Source organism: Arvicola amphibius, chromosome 3 (genome assembly GCF_903992535.2).
Source record: "Arvicola amphibius chromosome 3, mArvAmp1.2, whole genome shotgun sequence".
NCBI lineage: Eukaryota > Metazoa > Chordata > Mammalia > Rodentia > Cricetidae > Arvicola > Arvicola amphibius.
Genome location: NC_052049.1, coordinates 87802857 through 87822293, shown reverse-complemented (window position 1 = coordinate 87822293; position 19437 = coordinate 87802857). Strand labels below are relative to the sequence as shown.

At 36.2% G+C, this 19437-nt stretch overlaps 1 protein-coding gene across 2 annotated transcripts; it reads right to left on the bottom strand.

The window, feature by feature from the left end:
* Positions 1 to 1043: 1043 nt before the first annotated feature.
* LOC119810379 (olfactory receptor 18-like) lies at positions 1044 to 9648 on the bottom strand. 2 transcript variants are annotated; one of them, XM_038323831.1, is made up of 2 exons: positions 9620 to 9648; positions 1044 to 1986 (listed from the first exon to the last, which is right to left on the bottom strand). In XM_038323831.1, the coding sequence occupies exons 1-2, from the start codon at positions 9646 to 9648 to the stop codon at positions 1044 to 1046; spliced, it is 972 nt and encodes a 323-aa protein (XP_038179759.1). The 2 variants fall into 2 exon arrangements, with proteins under 2 accessions (XP_038179759.1, XP_038179760.1); XM_038323832.1 differs by lacking the exon at positions 9620 to 9648 and adding an exon at positions 2110 to 2140 and having other exon boundaries at positions 1044 to 1951.
* Positions 9649 to 19437: the final 9789 nt, after the last annotated feature.

Here is a 19437-nt window from a genome sequence, read left to right as displayed (position 1 = left end):
ATGAGTCTTCATTGTTCCCTCAGAAACATATGTTTGTACTTTATGTCATTCATACATACAAACATATATGATTTTATGTATCTATATAAAATATAGGAAAAATGAATGAGAGGAAGCTTTTCTTTTTCTGTAACTACTATTATTTACTTGATATCTCTAGATGAATTTACTTTCTGCAAATGAAATAAATTTTGTTAAACATGATTGAAGATCTTTCTGTTGTGTAAAAAAGTTCTCATATATTATCTACTCCTTCCTCTATCTTTAGCAATGCAGGGACCTCTAAAACTTAGATATTGTGAGTAAAGTTGCAATAAACTTTGCCTGGAAATTATTTCTGTGATATGTTGAGTTGGAGTGTTTGCATAAATACCTGAGAGTAGTAGAACTGTGTCATGAAGAAAATCAGTATTTAACTGTCTTGAGTAATTTCCATATGACTTAAATAGTTACTGGAGTAGTTTATGCTGATATTTGTGATATAGAAATGTTCTTCTTTGTTCATATCCTTTCTATTATTAACTGTTATTTGTTTTCTTAATCATTGCCATTTTGACTGGGATGAGATGAATTATTAGTTTAGATTTGCTTTGCATTTATATGATCTATAATAAAATAGAACATTATTTCTTAATTTATAAGTATTTTAAAATGAAGTATGGTCCTTCTTTATAGCCATACACACACACACACACACACACACACACACACACATATATATATATATATATATAAGTATAAATTGATTGTGAAAAGGGTATACATTGTGAAAATAGAAAGGAACTTGAACTTAAGTATTTCACTTTAAAGCCAGGGTCTTTACTAAGAAATTATGAGTTTTCTTCAATATATTAATTTATATATGTTAAAAAGTCAAGATCTAGGTATTCTTATTCAATTAAATTAAAGAGAAACTGAAGGAATATCCATTTAGGTATTAGTGAAGTGGGATGAAAGTAGTAACACCAAATAGATTGTGTCTTTAGGTATAAATAGTTGGGTTAACAGCTCAAACTCCAGAAATGATAGAAGGGGTTGTGCAATTATATCATTTTTTGTAGCATCCTCCAAAGGGCACTTTTAATGTCCCTGTTCCTCAGGCTGTAGATGAAAGGATTCAGCATAGGTGTGACCACTGTGTACATCAGTGAAGCCACTGCACAGCTTTCTGGAGAATTTGATACAGTTGAACCAACATATACTCCAACGGATGTTCCATAAAATAAGCAAACAACTGAAAGGTGAGACCCACAGGTCGAGAAGGCTTTATATTTTCCACTTGTTGATGGAACTCTCTGAATGGAAGAAATAATTTTATAGTAGGATAAAAAGATACCTGAGGTTGAAAATAAACCAAAAAAGGCACCAATGAATTGAGTGACTATTATTTTGGTGAACATTTCAGAACAGTCAAGATTTAGAAGTTGAGAAGGATCACAAAAAAAGTTAGAGATTTTCATATCCTTGAAGTATGTAAATTGTTGCACAACCAAATTATGCACCTGAGAGTCTAAAAGACTTACCAAAGCAGATATCAAAACTAAGAATGCACAGAGGTGAGGGTTCATAATGGTTGTATAATACAGGGGGTGACAGATGGCCACAAACCTGTCATAGGCCATTGCAGTCAGAAGCATACTATCCATACATCCAAAAATTATGAACATAGACATCTGTGTTAGGCAGCCCACATAGGATATGGCTCTGCTTTGAGTTTGAATATCCCAAATCATCTTTGGGACTGTGGTGGAGACGAAACAGATATCAGACCAGGAGAGGTTAGAGAGAAAGAAATACATCGGATTATGGAGGTGGGAGTCTGATGTGACAGCCAGAATGATAAGGAGGTTCCCAAGCACTGTGACCATGTACATGGATAAGAACAGTCCAAAGAGGATGGGCTGCAGTTCTGGATCCTCAGAGTGGCTCATGAGATGGAATTGTGAGACAACTGGTAGATTTTGTGCTTCTGTATTGTTTTGACACCTTTGGGTAAACAAAATTAATTGGAAAAATACATAAAAAAAGGTATGATTATATTATAATCTCAAAAATAAGAGAAACAACTTAAAAGGGAAAAAATCCATATATTTAAGTTCAAGTTATTACAAGTAAAATGGTCTAACTTGAAGTTCATCATGTACAGCATCATGACAATCCCAAGAACCTGGAGCTTTCTATAAGGGTTTCTAAGTTACACATATCCTTTCATACAAATGTATTCTTGAGGAAGTAAGCTGAAGAGAATTTTAAAACCAAAGACATTAGAAATCACAACTTTAGGTCATGTTAGAATACAGCTATCCTTTTGGATGACACAGAGAAAAAATAATAACCTTTCAATTAAAAAAATTATTACAGCAAAATAACTGTATCTTATTTTTTGAGACACAACTAAAATTTTTGATGAGTTAAATTCTTAAGAAGATGCCAATTACTTAAACTATATTACTTTGTGCATTAACTTAACATTGTCCATTTAGACTGGGAAAGAAATTGTTACAAGGGAATGTTTGAAAATCCTATACTACATTTAGTAGGAAAACCTAAAAGAAATGAATGGATTTATAGATTATTCAAACCACCAAAATTAAACCCAGAATTTAGCCAACTAAATGTATCAATAGTAAATGAGGTAGTTGAAAGTTTAATAAAAGATTTCCAACTTAAAATGTTCAGAGACAGAAGGATTTACAGCTAAATTCTTCCAGACATTTACAGGAGATAGAAAGAAACTCCTTAAATTATTTTTTTAAAAAAATCAGAGAAATAAGAAACATTTCCTAAATCCTATGAATCTGTCATAATTACATAAGCCAAAACAAGGTAAAGACACAGCAAAAGTGAAAACTACAGGCCAACAATGCTGGTGAACACAGGCTAAAACGTGTTAAATAAACTACTTGTACTCAGAATACAGACATACATTAAAAGATAATATTCACCATAATATATTTGGCTTTATTAAGAAGATTCAGAAATTTTCACCATATGTATGCAATAAACCACAAAAATGTACTTAAAAACAAAATCACACAATCATCTAAAAGATGCAGAACAAAACCTGTGACAAAATCCAACATACCTTCATAATAAAAGTCCAAGAGTATGTAGTTTAGAACATACTCCAACATCATAATAAATTATATATGAGAAGCATGCAGTCAATATCATCCTAAATATATAAAATTGTGAAGGAATCCTATTGAAGTCATGAATGATAAAGGACTAGCAACTATCCCCACTTCTTTGCAATATTGTACTTGAAGTTCTAGCTGATATAAAAGAACACTAAAAGAATATTAATAAAAATAATTCAATCTATCCTCATTTGCAGAAAATGTGATGTTATATGTCAGAAATATCCAAACTGGTAAGAGAGAATGTCTATAAATAAAAAAATCTGCAATGTGACAGAATATTGAGCAGACTTCCATAAATCAATAGCTATTCTATACACCACCAACAAACACATGAAAAATGGATGCCCTTCCTTTCACAATGGCCTTAAAATAAATACAAGCTGTAGGAAGAAGCATAACCAAGAAGGTGAAGAATGTCTAAAACAGAAACTTTAACCTCTGAAAATGAGATATACTCTAGAAAATGGAGATATATCCATGCTCTTGAATTAGTAGAATTAATATTGCTGAAATGGCAATTTTACCAAAGCTATTTACAGATCCAATGAAATCCCAATCAAAATCACCATCTTTTCATAAATAGAAAAAAATCTATTCTATGTTTCATATTATGCTATAAAATCCCAATAACCAAAACAATACTGAGGAAAAAATGCTGGAGGGATTGTGGTTTCAGATTTTAAGATATACTACAGATCCATAGTAATAAAAACAACCTAGAACTGTTATAAAAACAGCCACACAGACCAATAAAATAAAATCGAAGATCCAAACATTAATACATGTAACCTCTGCCAACAAATGCTTGACAAAGACCCTCAAATTATATACTTCAGATAAAATAATTTTAGCAAATGTTGTTGGCCAGTAAGAATGGCCATGATCAAAAACACTGATGACAACTTATGCTGGAGAGGTTGTGGGTAAAGGGAACACTTCTGCATTGCTAGTGGGAATGCATGCTGGTACAATCCCTTTGGATGTCAGTGTGGAGATTTCTCAGAAAAGTAGGAAACAACCTTCCTCAAGATCCAGTAATACCAGTTTTGGATATATATCCAAAGGATGCTCCATCATACCACAAGGACATGTGTTCAACTATGTTTATAACAGCATTGTTTGTCATAGACAGAACCTGGAAACAACCTAAATGCCCTTTAATAAAAGAGTGGATAAGGAAAATGTGGTACATTTACACAATGGAATACTACACAGCAGAAAAAAATAACGACATCTTAAATTTTGCAGGAAAATGGATGGAGCTAGAAAACATTATTTTGAGTGAGGTAACCCAGACACAGAAAGATGATTATCACATGTACTCATTTATAGGTGGTTTTTAAACATAAAATAAAGAAAAACCAGCCTACAAACCACAATCCCAGAGAACCTAGACAACAATGAGGACAATAAGAGAGATATACATAGATGTAAACTACCTAGAAAGTAGAAAAAGACAAGATCTCCTGAGTTAATTGGGAGCATGGGGACCTTGGTAGAGGGTTGAATGGGGAAGGGGAAAGGCAAAGAGGGGAGCAGAGAGAAATGTAGAGCTCAATAAAAGTCAATAGAAAAACAACAAAAGGTTCCGGGGAGCACTGCATCTGTACACGCAGGAGAATGAAATTAGACCAGTACCTACCACCTTCCACAACAACCAGCTCCAAGAGAATGGAAGAGCTACATATGAAAAATGGAATTGCTAGAAGAATATATACCCACAATTAGTGAAAAAGACAGCATGAACTTGAAAAAGGAACTAGTTGGGGGCGTTTTCCTGGACACCTGGGAACCCCTCTAGAGTCAAGGCTCTGCCAACCCTAGAATGGCTCCCTTAACTAAGATATATAATTCCTTGTTCCCATATCCACCCAGGACCATGAGGAGTGCGTTTACCCATTGAGACGGTGGGACAGATCTAACGGGAGATCACCAAGTCCAGTTGGAATGGGACTGATGGAACAGGGGACCAAAGTGGACTCTCTGAATGTGGCTGACGGTGGAGGAGGACTGAGAAACCAAGGACAATGGCAATGAACGTGAACTCTACAGCATGGACGGGATCACTGTGAGCCTTGTCAGTTTGGTTGCTCACCTTCCTGGACTTAGGGGGAGCTGGGAGGACCTTTGACTTAACATAGTGAAGGGAACCCTGATTGCTCTTTGTCTTGGAGAGGGGAGGAGTGGAGGTATGGGTAGAAGGGAGGGGAGGGAAGGGGGAGGAGGAGGGGAGAAGATGGAAATTTTTAATAAAAAATGAGGAAAAAAAAGAAAAAAATTGCAGAGATGATTGTTTATCACTAGCATTTATCCATGTATTCATCTGCATTTTTAAAATGTATAGATGATTGTAAATTCTTTAAAATCTCTTTAATTGGGAAAGAGTAGGCACAGTTCTTGATGTTTCTTCTTTAACTCCAGAAATGCAAACTGATTAGGATAATTTTTGACATGCAGAAAATACATATTAATATTAACTCTTTACTCCTAAACAGTAGTATTCATTGCCCCCAAACACGGCATGATGATGTAATGTCTATGTTACAAGTACCATTTCATTGATTTGGAATCATATTGAAAATTTGAGACCTTAGTAACTTGTGAGTTGATCCATTCACTTGTCTTAAAATGAAAAATATCTCTGGAATTTGGGGCTGGATTTCCTGTTAATATCTTAAGTGAGAGAAATAATTTTGTCTACAAACCTCTAAATAGTTGATCTCTTGAAGAACACTTCCATAGAAAGTACCTGAAATTTTCTTGTTCCCTCTCTTCAGCCCAGTACTGCATTGATGGGGACATGCTCCCATTATTGCCATTTCACATCAGCTCTGGGTGTTCAAACTCAGGTTCTCAAGCCCTGCCCTCATCAACTAGGTGGTCTCCTCAGCCTCCTTTCAAAATTCTTGAGTTTTTTGTTTGTTTGGGCAGTTTTGTGTCTTTTGCCTGTATATTGTGGTTTCTGGTGTTCTTAGGGGCTGTGTTTGTGTGTGTTTCTTAGGTTCTTTCTTTTTATTGTGATTTTGTTTTGTTTTCCTGTTTGTTTTCATTCTAAAGAGAGAGAAAGGGCATGGAGTGTGATGGTTAAGGGAAGTTAGAGGATCTGAGAGGAGATGGGGAGATAAACAATGATCCGAATATATTGTACGAAAATAATTTTTAAAGGGGCAGGTGGATCTCCGTGAGTTTGAGGCCAGCCTGGTCTACAAGAGCTAGTTCCAGGACAGGCTCTAAAAAAGCTGCAGAGAAACCCTGTCTTGAAAAACAAAAAAAAAAAAAAAAAAAGAAAGAAAAAAACAAAAATTCTTGAGACTCGTTCTCAATATAACATAATGAATGATAGTTGTTTGATTCACAAAATGGCACATGTTCAGTTTTACTGGAAATTGTAAACAATTTTTATCCTCTCATCCAAAATCTCAATAATTGCCATGTTTTCTTACTCTAAACAGATAGTATCCCTAAAATCCATTTACTAATAATCCTTTCTTGATAACTCACTAAGAAAATCCATCTTGCATAAGGAATGATATTTCTTTGTTGTTTTAGAAGAACAGACAGTGACGAGGGATATGAATCAGGATGTAAGTGGTTTAACCCCATGTCTTTGTCCTTGTACTATATGGGAGTCAATGTATAATATATGAACTTTTCTACCTTTCTGTGTTTTTACTGGAGAATATTGCCCATTTATAAAATATTCACAGCCTGTAAAGGTAGCAAAATCTCACTGGTACATGTTTTTCAGTTTGGGCATTCTATCAGCATGATAATATCAATTTTAAAAAATCATTGAATATATTCACTGTACAAAGTTTGATGCCAACTAAGACATTCTGCATTAGTATATGCTGCATATTGAACACATTCCCTGAAACCCTCTTAAATGCCCACCATATTAGTCTTTTTTCTTTACAGTTTCACTTCTGCTTTTATATCATATATATGTACATTATTATAAATATGTCCATAAGATCCTAAAGTCACAAATGGAAGTAATTACAAATATTTGTAATAACTGGTAAAACTGAACAACCCTAATATTTTATTGAATAACTATGTTTTTTTGAGACTGGCTTAATTTGTTTAATATGATCTCTGGTTTCCTTCAATTTTTGTGCAATTTTTTTTAAAATTATGGCTGAAAAAATTCATCATATACATACCATATTTTCTTTATCCATTAGTGTGTTGGATAATTAGACTGATTCCATAATTTGTCAACTGGAAATAGTGCTACATTCAAAGCTGATGTGTGTCTCTGTGCTGTATTGATTTGGAGTACTTTAGGTAAATATTTGTGAATGTTATAATTGAATCATATGATAAATTTATGTTAGTTTTTGAGGAACCTTTATTCTTATTTTCAATTTTTCTGGGCTAGTGTGACCCCACTAATAGTAATTTAAAATTTTGGTGAACACAACTTTTGAAAGCATTGGTGCTCAGGCTAATACAATATTGTAAAATATGGATTAGACCAAATTAGAAAATACACATACATTTGTTTTTTTCTACCTTGTAAAATTTTTTATGTCTATTAAAACTGTGTTGTGAACATTAAGTAAATGAGTGTTATAATCCCTTCAAAGATAAGGTTAAAAAATATCTCTCTTCTATTCTCATGGAGGCATTTTTTTTTTCTTTTTTCTTTTTTTGGTTTTTCGAGACAGGGTTTCTCTGCAGCTTTTTTAGAGCCTGTCCTGGAACTAGCTCTTGTAGACCAGGCTGGCCTCGGGGATTAAAGGCATGCGCCACCACCGCCCGGCTCATGGAGGCATTTTTAAAGAGGCAAAAATATAGAAAAAATTTCTGAGTGTTTTGAAGTAACCAATGTTTGTGAGCCAAGAAAGGGTCTATTTAAAGTTGACATATCTTTTGAAACATCTTTTGTGATAACCGTAGTATGGGCTCTAAGGAACTGGAAAAAAATAGATATAATTATTATATCAATTTATTGTAGAATGCTCATATAAAAGGACAAAATGAAAAATTTCGTTACATAAATAGAAAATCATAACTGTAGGTTACAAGATAGTTTATTTGAATCTTTATGAATATTAGCCTTATTATTATTATTCATAATATCTAAAAATATTGGTATTTCTTTACCAATACTTTATAAATATGTATTGGTTACACATTGAGCTTCCCATTTATCTGTTACTATTCAATGCAGTTGTATCTACTAGGAATAGTCACAGATGAATATATCAATCTCAGAGATAAAAACAGCATTTCAAGCATTACAGAAATAATAATCAAAGCTAAATTAATTCAAAGTTAAATTATTTTTTGATATGATGAAATAACATTTTAATTTTTCTTAACAATCAAATTTTTTTGTTTTGTTACCTCTTCTTAGAATAATACAAAATAGAATTTATCAGCATTACTGTGTGTTGAATGTAAGGCAAAAGTACATGTAATGTATCTTATATGCTAAACAGAAAAATACTGTGTATTTTAGATCAGTATAAATTTTTATTTTCTTTAGATTTTGAGATTATAATAATAGAATCATTTTACCTTCTACCTTTCTCCATACAAACCCTTCCATATACCCTTCCTACCCTTCCTTTCTCTTTTTCAAATTCATGGTCTCTGTTTTCATTAACTTATTGCACACACACACACACACACACACACACACACCTAAATGTAAAGTACAACCTATACAGTTTGTACAATGGTTCTTGCAAGTATGTGTTTAGGAGATAACCATTTGGTATTGTTTCTTAGCCTATCTGTAATATATGATGAGTTTTAGCAGTCATGAGTTCAAGACATGACACCATACACATATAAGCACACATTATAATTCTGTCCAGTAACCAATAGGACCCTTTTGAGGATCCTCCACAATAGGATGATACACTTCAAGCATGGCTTACTATATTTTTCAACTTAATACTTTGGTGTACAACTGATATAAAAGCTGCATTTTTTTGTTTTCCGGGAAAGGAATTGGTAATTTATGAGGTGGAGGTAATTGGGTAAATGAAGAGAAATAGGCTACATAGAATGCACAGGTCAGAGCTCAAAGATCAAATTGTTCAGTAATAATACAAGATGCTACTGCTGCTCTCCTTTAGTCACTGTTCTTCCTCTTTTTCATAACAGCATTTCATAGGAAACAATTTTGAAGGATTCATCTGATGACCATGGGAAATAGATATGATACTGCGGTTATTCTCATTCCTCTTTTTAAATCACATTCATAATATTGTAAGAATGCTTGGTAAATAGACTGGTTTTACTTTTGATGTGTGGGATATTTGTGATAATACAATCCATGGGGAAGAAATCAAATTGAATTATATCAGTCCCCTTAAAACAACACAGAACATAAATTTCCCACTCATCATAGAAGAAAATTTACAGTCAGTTTTTTTTTAACCAAGTTTTCTCTTAATGATGAGAAACCAAAGCTTCCAAGGGCTCTTTCTTCATCATCCACCTCACTCAACACTTACTTGTTTAAGCTGATTCTTTGCTGGGTCATGACCAAGATCCAAAGTAACACCTTCGTCTTGTGATCATAGAAGGCTCTGGTTTATTTTTCATACTTGATGAAAATATATGCTGAATTATCCCCCTGATGCAGTAAGAAACTAGAAAAGAATTCTCTTCAGTTCCCCCACAATATTCAAGTCCTCAAATTGCAAGGTTGACAGCCTGGGTAATTATTGACTCTTTTATGCCCCTAGAGATAAAATGCCCAGAGTTCATAATTACATAAATTGCTTCACATTATCACAGTAGCTCAGAGTTTCTTAATATTAGAAGTGAAAAAAGGAAGAAAAGAGAAATAGTTTACTAAAATCTTATCTCTCTTTTGTCACTCAGGAGAAACTCTAGTTACAACTTAATGTATTTCTTTACTTTTATATATTATTTTAACATACCTATATGTTAGATGCCATTAATTTGAATGAGATAAAAATCATTCAACAAGTGGTATATGAGAGGATTTGGAGGGAAAAATGAGAAAGAGGAAATGATACAATTATAAACTTCAAGATGTAATAAAATCTTCAAAAATAAAGATATAATTCTCTTTATTTGTTGGGTCTTAAGTGATTTGTGTATTAGGGTAACTGTGGCCTCATAAAACATATCAGACAACATTACTTCTGTTCCTATTTTGTGGAAAAAAAAATTAATATTGATTTTAACTCTTCTTTGAAAGTTTGGTATAATTCTGTGCTAAAACCATCTGACCCTGATCTTTTTTTGGTTGGGAAAGTTTAAATTGCTCTTTCTGCTTTATAAGAGCCTGTAGGTTTGTTTTAAATAGATTATTTGAACTCTTTTTAACTTTGGTAAGTGGCATGTAGCGAGAAAATTATTTCTTTGAAATTTTCCAATTTGCTGGACTATGGCATTTTAGAATATGTCACAATGATTCTCTGGATCTTCTCAGTTTTTGTTGCTATGCAGCACTTTCCATATTTTTATGTTTCAATCTCATTATAATGGATTTGTTTTATTTTTCATCAGCTGAAAATTGGTAGCTAACATGCACTTACTTAGGAATTTGTTTATTTATTTTAGAATTTCCAATTAATTGGAATAAATTTTTGAAACCTTATGATCTTCTGTATTAATTGGCATATTTTGTAATATACCTCTTTGCATATCTAATCTGATTAATTTTGTCTTTTTTATTTCTTTTGGTTAATATGGCCAAGTGGTTAATAAAACTGCTTAGTTTTCTCAAGAAACAACTCTTCATTTTGTGTATTATTTTTGTTGTTTCTGTTTCATTAATTTCTTCCTTGACCTTACTTATTTACTTTTGTTCACTAATTTGGGGTTTGTTTTCTTCTTGTTTTTCTAAGACTTCAATAAATATATTTTTATTTGTTATATTTAGATTTGTAATACCTATTATTTGTGATAAATTAATATTTCCTTTGAATCGATTATATCCCATAGGTTTTGGTAGCTTATGTTTTTATTTACATTTTTCTCTCCTGTAAAGAAATATCCTTAATGAAAATACGTTTGCATTTTAAGCAGGAACTCTTAAGCACCTCGCCAAAAGTTCTTCTAGAATCAGATTTAAAATATTTCCAGTTTTATGACATAGATGGATTAGATTTGATAAATATTGGGATGGAAGGTTTGTGGATATTTGACCTGTCTGCGTCAGTGCTACAGGTGTAGGGAAAGCATATGATTGAGGCAAAAGTTCCCGGGTTTCTCATCTATTAGTGATGTGTGTTGATGTTGGAGGGGAGGCCGCTTGTTTTTTCATGGCTGTCTAGCCCTGAAATAATCACACAGAAACTATATTAATTAAATCACTGCTTGGCCCATTAGCTCCAGCTTCTTATTGGATAACCCACACATATTAATTTAACCCATTTCCATTAAACTGTGTATCACCATGAGGCTGTGGATTACTGGGAAAAGTTCTGGCATCTATCTCCAGTGGGACTACATGACTTCTCTCTGATTCCACCCTTCTTTCTCCCAGCATTGAGTTCCAACTTCCCTGCATACCTGTGCTATGCCCTGCCATAGGCTCAAGCCAGCTTTCTTTATTAACTAATCATACTCACGGGATAAAGAGGGGAATCCCACATCATGCTGACAAGGGATAGGAGTGTGTCTGTTTCTTTTTGTGTATGCCAGTCAATTCAAAAATCTAGAAAGATAATTATTTTATTATCCTGTCTAGGATAAAGCGTAGTTAATTTTTATTATTGTCAAGTTATACGTCAATATCAGATTCATAAATAATATTTTGTGCACTTCAAGGGGGTAAGAGTAGTTGGTTTAGTTTCAATATATGGAAATTTTTGTGTATATTAATGAAACAAATATTTCAAAAATTAGTAAAATGGTTGTTGTTTTTGTTGAAAACTATTATATAGTTCCTCTGCATCTATTTTTATGGACTTCAAATGTTAATACCTGTTTTGGTAACAAAGACGTTGTCTTAGCACGACTATTGATGTGGTGAAACACCATGACCAAAAACAAGTTTGGGGTTAATTTACACTCCCACAGCATTGTTCATCATAAAAAGTTGGATAGGAACTCAAAAAGGGCAAGAATCTTAGGGTAGGAGCTCATTCCAAGGTCCTCAAGGGGAGCATCTTAGTGGCTTGCATCTCATGGATTGGTTAGCCTGCAACATTTTAGAATTTAGGGCCACCAGCCCATGGATGGCGCCATCTGTAATGTACTTGACCCTCCCCCAGCAATCACTAATTAAGAAAATGCTCTACAGTCAGATAAATGGAGGCCTTTGGTAGAAATGAAGCCAGTGTCAGTCATGGACAGAATGGAGAGGAAGAAGTACATAGGGGTATGGAGGTCGGGTCAGAGCTGACAGCCAGAATGATAAAAAGATACCCAAGGACTGTTACCAGGTACATGGACAAGAACAACCCACAGAGAATGGGTTGAGAATCTCAAGTGGTGGAAAAACATATTCGGAAATGTTTGACATTCTTATTCGTCAGGATAATACAAATCAAAATGACTCTGAGATATCATCTTATACCACTCAGAATGACTAAGATCAAAAACACCAATGATAGCTTATGCTTTAGAGGATGTGGAGTAAGGGGAACATATCTCCACTCCTGGTGGGAATGTAAACTTGTACAAGCACTCTGTAGAAAAGTATGACTTTTTTTTAATTGTGACAAGGTTTTTCTGTACCTTTGGTGCCTGTCCTGGAACTAGCTCTTGTAGACCAGGCTGGCCTCAAACTCACAGAGATCTGGCTACCTCTGCCTCCCGAGTGCTGGGATTAAAAGCGTGCACCACCATCACCCAGAAATATGGCATTTATTTAGAAAATTGTGATCACCCTACCTCAGGATCCAGCAATACAACTCGTAGGCATATACCCAAAAGATTCTCAATCATACTATAAGACATCTGTTCAACTATTCTCATAGCAGCATTTTTTTGTAATAGCCAGAAACTGGAAACAACCTACATGTTGCCCCTCAGTTATCGAAGAATGGATGAAGAAAATGTGACACATGTACACATTGGAGTACCACTCAGGTAAAAACAATGATATCTTGAAATTTGCATGCAAATAAATGGAACTTGTAAAAAATGTTCTGAGTGAGGTAACCCAGACCTAAAAAGATGAACATGATACATACTCACTCATAAGTGCATACTAGTTGTAAAGCAAAGGATAACAATCCTATAGTCCATGACCTTAGAGAAGCTAAGTAACAAGCTGAACCCTAAGAAAAATATGCATAGATACACCTGGAAAGGGGAATAAACAAGATCGCTTGACAAAACTGGGAGCATGGGGGTGGGGGAGAAAGGAGGTGGAAGGGGAAAAGGAGGGAAGAAAGGAAGGGGGAAGGGGAGGGGAAGAGACCTTGAGAAATGGGATAGTTAAGTTGTGGGAAGGACAGAGATAAGAGAAAGTTAAAAGATATTTTGATTGAGGGAGTCATTATGGGACTAGCAAGAAATCTGGCACTAGAGAAATTCCCAGGAATCCACAAGGATGACCCCAGCTAAAACCCTAAGCAATAGAGGAGAAGGTGCCTGAACTGGACTTGCCCTATAGTCAAATTGACGAGTATCTTAAATGCCAACATAAAACTTTAATCCAGTATAATGGAAATAGAGGCAGAGACCCACATTGGAGCACTGGGCTGAGCAGCTAAAGTCCAGTCAAAGAGTGGGAGGAGTGATAATAGGAGCAAAGAGATCAGAATATGATGGAGATACCCACTGAAACAGTTTATCTTAACTAATGGGAGCTCACTAACTCCAGCAGGACAAGGAAGGAACCAGCATAGGTCCAAACCAGTCCTTCTGAATGTGGGTGATGGTTGAATGGCTGGAAAAGACTGAGGAGCCACTGACTGTGGCACCAGGATTTATCCCTACTGATTGTACTGGATTTTTGGGAACCTGTTCTCTTTGGATTGATACCTTGCTCAGCCAAGACATAAAAGGGAGGGCCTTGGACTTTGCCCCAAAGCAATCTGCCTTACCCTCTCTGAGGAATGGATGGGGAGTGGGGACTAAGAGGAGGGAATGAGAAGAGGGGAGAGAGAGGAAATGGAGATTTGCATGTAAAATGAAAAAAGATAGTTTGTTTTCTTTTTTCTTTTTTAAAATTTATTTATTTATTAAAAATTTCCACCTCCTCCCATCCTCCCATTTCCCTCCCACACTCCTCCCCTCCCCTTCTCTCTACAGTCCTAAGAGAAGTCAGGGTGCCCTGCCCTGTGGAAAGTCCAACCCCCCCTCCCCCATACAGGTCTAGGAAGGTGTGCAACCAAACAGACTAGGCTCCCTAAAAGCCAGTACATGCAGTAGAATCAAAATCCGGTGTCATTTTCATTGGCTTCTCAGTCAGCCCTCATTGTCAGCCACATTCAGAGTCCTATTTGATCACATGCTTGTTCAGTCCCATTCCATCTGGCCTTGGTGAGCTCCCATTAGATCAGTCCCACCATCTCCATGGGTGGGTGCACCCCTCGCGGTCCTGACTTCCTTGCTCATGTTCGCTCCACTTCTGCTCTTCATCTGGGCCTCAGGAGCTCAGTCCAGTGCTCCAATGTGTCTCTCTGTCTCTATCTCCATTCATCGCCAGATGAAGGTTCTTTATCAATGGCTTCTCAATCAGCCCTCCATTTCAACCACATTCAGAGAGTCCGATTTGGTCGTATGCTCTTTCAGTCCCAGTCCAGCTGGATTTGGTGAGTACCCATTAGAACAGGCACACTGTCACAGTGGGTGGACCACCCCCTCACGATCCAGACTTCCTTGCTCATCTTCTTCTCCTTCTGCTCTTCAATTGGACCTTGGGTGCTCAGTCTGTTGCTCTGATGAGGGACTTTGTCTCTGTCTCCATCTGTTGCCAGACAAAAGTGTTTTGTTTGTTTGTTTGTTTGTTTTTAATCTAATACAGTCATGTCAGGTCTCTACTAAAACCTCTCATTGATTTCTTAACATGTTTCAGAATAATAACAAAATATAATAGCAAAAAAGAAAGCTTTTTAAATTGTCTTTAAGACCTCATTGCTCTAAGTCCTTTCATCCTTTGAGGTACCTCTGGCCTATCTACTTCTCCAGTCAGGATGCTGGCTTCTCTGTGGTGTCTCGCCCCATCTGCATGTTTCCATCTCAAAATCTCTGTGATTTCCCTTTGCTCTTTGAGTGAACCTCACTTCTGTCTTATTTCCCAAGTCTGCACACATATCACCTCCTAAGTGAATGAGGCTTCCTCTGGTTACTCTATGTCAAATTATCAGCCTTTTCCCATTACCTTTCTTGAGTTCCTTTGTCCTTTATATAGTTGCCTCAACATTGACAGCAGTCAAATTTTCTCCATAGGATACAAGTTTTAAAAGAATCAGGGGTTTTGAATCCAAAAGACTTTGTACCTACAGCATAGCATGCTTAAAAACATTTTCATTGTTGTGGAAATAAATGTTAAAGAAACACAGTACCAATTTCAACATATATGGTCAAAAATTAGCAAGGGTCTGCATGAATAACTGCAATTTGGCAAACAGTTCTGGTTACTGTTATATTGTTTCATGAGAAACATAATTAGTGGAAACCCCTCTTATTTTCCTGCTCTATTTGAAATTTATCTCCTCTCACTCTGCCTCCTTCTTTCCATCCCCTTATTTTTCCTCCCTCCCTTCTCCTTCCATCCTTCCTCCCTCACTTCCTTCCTTGTTTCCTTCCCTTCTTCCCTTCTTTTATTCTTTTGTTTGTTTTCTTTTAAAAACATAAAATAAAAATAAATTAAAATTAAGACATAAACTAAAACAAAAGCCTAAGCCTATGCTATGTGACATTTTATCATGAAGATTCAAATAAAAGAAAATTAAAATTATAACATAAAAGATAAAATTTTTAATATATAAATTCATGTATATTTTCTGAAGTCAGAACTGAACAAAGAAAATGGTAAAGAATTTTCAGAAAACTTGTATTTCTCAGATATAGTTCATTGATGATAAACAGCTATTATTTATAATTATATTTTGATACTTACATAAATATGCCTTGTTTTATGTGATGGAGGTTAATAAAGAAACTCATTGGTTAATAAAGAAACTGCCTTGGTTTTTTGATAGGGTGGGATTTATATAGGTGGAGTAGAACAGAATACTGGGAAGAAGGGAAGTTAGACAGCCGCCATGCCTCTCCTCTCTGAGACAGATGCCATGGAGCCAGCCGCCAGGTCAGACATGCTGAATCTTTCCTGGTAAGTCACCACCTTGTGGTACTACACACATTACTAAATATGGGTTAAAGCAAGATGTGAGAATTAGCTAATAAGAGGCTGAAACTAATGGGCCAGGCAGTGTTTAAAAGAATACAGTTTCCGCCCTTTTGTCCGGGCGGCGTCCCCGGGCTGCCTGGAATCCCTGATCCTGTGCCCTGAAATTCCATCTGAACTGGTGAGTGAGTGAAGACCCTGGGGCAACCTGCCCTGGAAGAGAGCACAGACCCCGTCCCCCCAGCTCCCTCTGCAGGCTTGTCTTTGTTTCTCATGACCCTGCCTCTCCCAAGCCTTCCCTAGTGTTTTCAGGTGTCCTGCTCCTGTACTAAGGCCATCCACCCAAAGGGGTCAGACTCTGGAATCCAGGCAGGTCTGAGGATTCCTGCAAGGAAGTGTGGGCTTCTTCAGATTGTGACGCAAGGAACAGGTCCTCCTCTGGCACTGGGGAGATCCAGCCAGATTCAGTCACAGCAAAGATTGGTCTAGGACACCAAGCGGCTCCCAGCTCCATTTGAAGGAAGAGATGGGCAGGCGCCAATGCAGGAGCTCCTCCAACAACATGAAAGGCAACATGACATCACCAGAATCCAGACATCCCGAAACAACAAGAATTGAACACCCTACCCCAGAAGATATAGAAGAAACCGACCTTAAACAGTACTTTATGAAAATTATAGAGGACCTTAAACAGGAGGTAAAAAACTCCCATAAAGAAATGGAGATGACAAACAAAAAAGTAGACGAAATAAATAAATCTCTCAAAGATACCCAAGAAAAACAAGAAAAAGCAATCAAACAGGAAAGGGAAACAGTACAAGACCTGAAAAATGAAATGGAGGTAATGAAGAAAACACAATCTGAGGGAAGACTGGAAATGGAAACTCTGAGTAAATGAACAGAAACTTCAGAGACAAGTACTTCCAACCGAATACAAGAGATGGAAGAAAGAATCTCAGACTCTGAAGATACTATAGAGGAAATAAATTCACAGATTAAAGAACTAAACAAATCTAACAAATTCTTAACACAAAGCATCCAGGAAATCTGGGACACCATGAAAAGACCAAACCTAAGAATAATTGGGGTAGAAGAAGGAGAAGAATTACAACTCAAAGGCTCAGAAAACATATTCAACAAAATTATAGAAGAAAACTTCCCCAACCTAAAGAAGGATGTTCCTATAAAGGTACAAGAAGCCTACAGAACACCAAATAGACTGGATCAAAAGAAAGCATCAAAACACAAAACATACAGAATAAAGAACAGATATTAAGAGCTGCAAAGGAAAAAGGTCAAGTAACATATAAAGGGAAACAGACCTGCCTGGATTCCAGAGTCTGACCCCTTTCGGTGGATGGCCTTAGTACAGGAGCAAGACACCTGAAAACACTAGGGAAGGCTTGGGAGAGGCAGGGTCGTGAGAAACAAAGACAAGCCTGCAGAGGGAGCTGGGGGGACGGGGTCTGTGCTGTCTTCCAGGGCAGGTTGCCCCAGGGTCCGCACTCACTCACCAGTTCAGATGGAATTTCAGGGCACAGGATCTGGGATTCCAGATCAGAATTATACCTGATTTCTCAATGGAATCTATGAAAGCCAGAAGAGCTTGGACAGATGTGGTACAGACACTAAGGGAACATGGATGCAAGCCTAGACTACTATACCCAGCAAAGTTTACATTCACCATTGATGGAGAAAACAAGATATTCCAGGACAAAAAGTGATTTAAACAATACGTAGCCACAAATCCAGCATTGCAGAAAGTAATAGAAGGTAAATCACAAACCAAGGAGTCCAACAACGCCCACAATAACTCAGGAATCTAGCGACCCTTCACCAGCACAACTAGAAGAAGGGAAACACACAAACTCTACTACAAAAAAATGACCGGAGTTAACAACCACTGGTCATTAATATCACTTAATATCAATGGACTCAATTCACCTATAAAAAGGCACAGGCTAAGAGATTGGATACGAAAACAGGATCCAACATTCTGCTGTTTACAAGAAACATACCTCAACCACAAAGACAAACACCTACTCAGAGTAAAGGGTTGGGAAAAGGTTTATCAAGCAAATGGACCTAAGAAACAAGCCGGGGTGGCCATACTAATTTCTTACAAAGTTGACTTCAAACTAAAATCAATCAGAAGAGATGGAAAGGGACACTTTATACTCATTACAGGAAAAATCTATCAGAATGAAGTCTCAAGCCTGAATATCTATGCCCCTAATACAAAAGCACCCACTTATGTAAAATAAAAATTTCTAGAATTCAAGGCAGCAATCAAACCAAACACACTGATAGTGGGAGACTTCAACACTCCTGTCTCACCAATGGACAGGTCAATCAGACAGAAACCTAACAGAGAATTAAGAGACTTAATAGAGGTAATGAACCAAATGGACTTAACAGACATCTATAGAACATTCCACCCAAACAGGAAAGAATATACCTTCTTCTCTGCGGCTCATGGAACCTTTTCGAAAATTGACCACATACTCGGTAACAAAGCAACTTCCACAGTTACAAAAACATATTAGTAACCACCTGCATCTTATCGGATCACCATGGATTAAAATTAGAATTCAACAACAATGCTACCCCCAGAAACCCTACAAACTCATGGAAACTGAACAGTCAACTACTGAACCACAGCTGGGTCAAGGAAGAAATAAAGAAAGAAATTAAAGTCTTCCTTGAATTTAATGAAAATAAAGACACAACATACTCAAACTTATGGGACACTATGAAAGCAGTGCTAATAGGAAAATTCATAGCACTAAGTGCCCTCTTTTAAAAAACAGAGAAAGCACACATTGGAGACTTAACAGCACACCTGAAAGCTTTAGAAAAGAAAGAAGCAGACTCACCTAGGAGGAGTAGAAGACTGGAAATTATCAAACTGAGGGCAGAAATCAACAAAATAGAAACACAGAAAACAATCCAAAGAATCAATGAAACAAAAAGCTGGTTCTTGGAGAAAATCAACAAGATTGACAAACCCCTAGCCAAACTAATCGAAAGGCAGAGAGAGAACAAGCA

What these genes read in the sequence shown, in the direction of transcription:
- LOC119810379 (XM_038323831.1), bottom strand. Translation starts at nt 9,648, where the DNA reads ATGACCCAGCAAAGAATCAGCTTAAACAA. An exon ending in CAAAGAATCAGCTTAAACAA is followed by an intron (nt 1,987 to 9,619) that starts GTAAGTGTTGAG and finishes GTTTACCCAAAG; the next exon opens with GTGTCAAAACAATACAGAAG.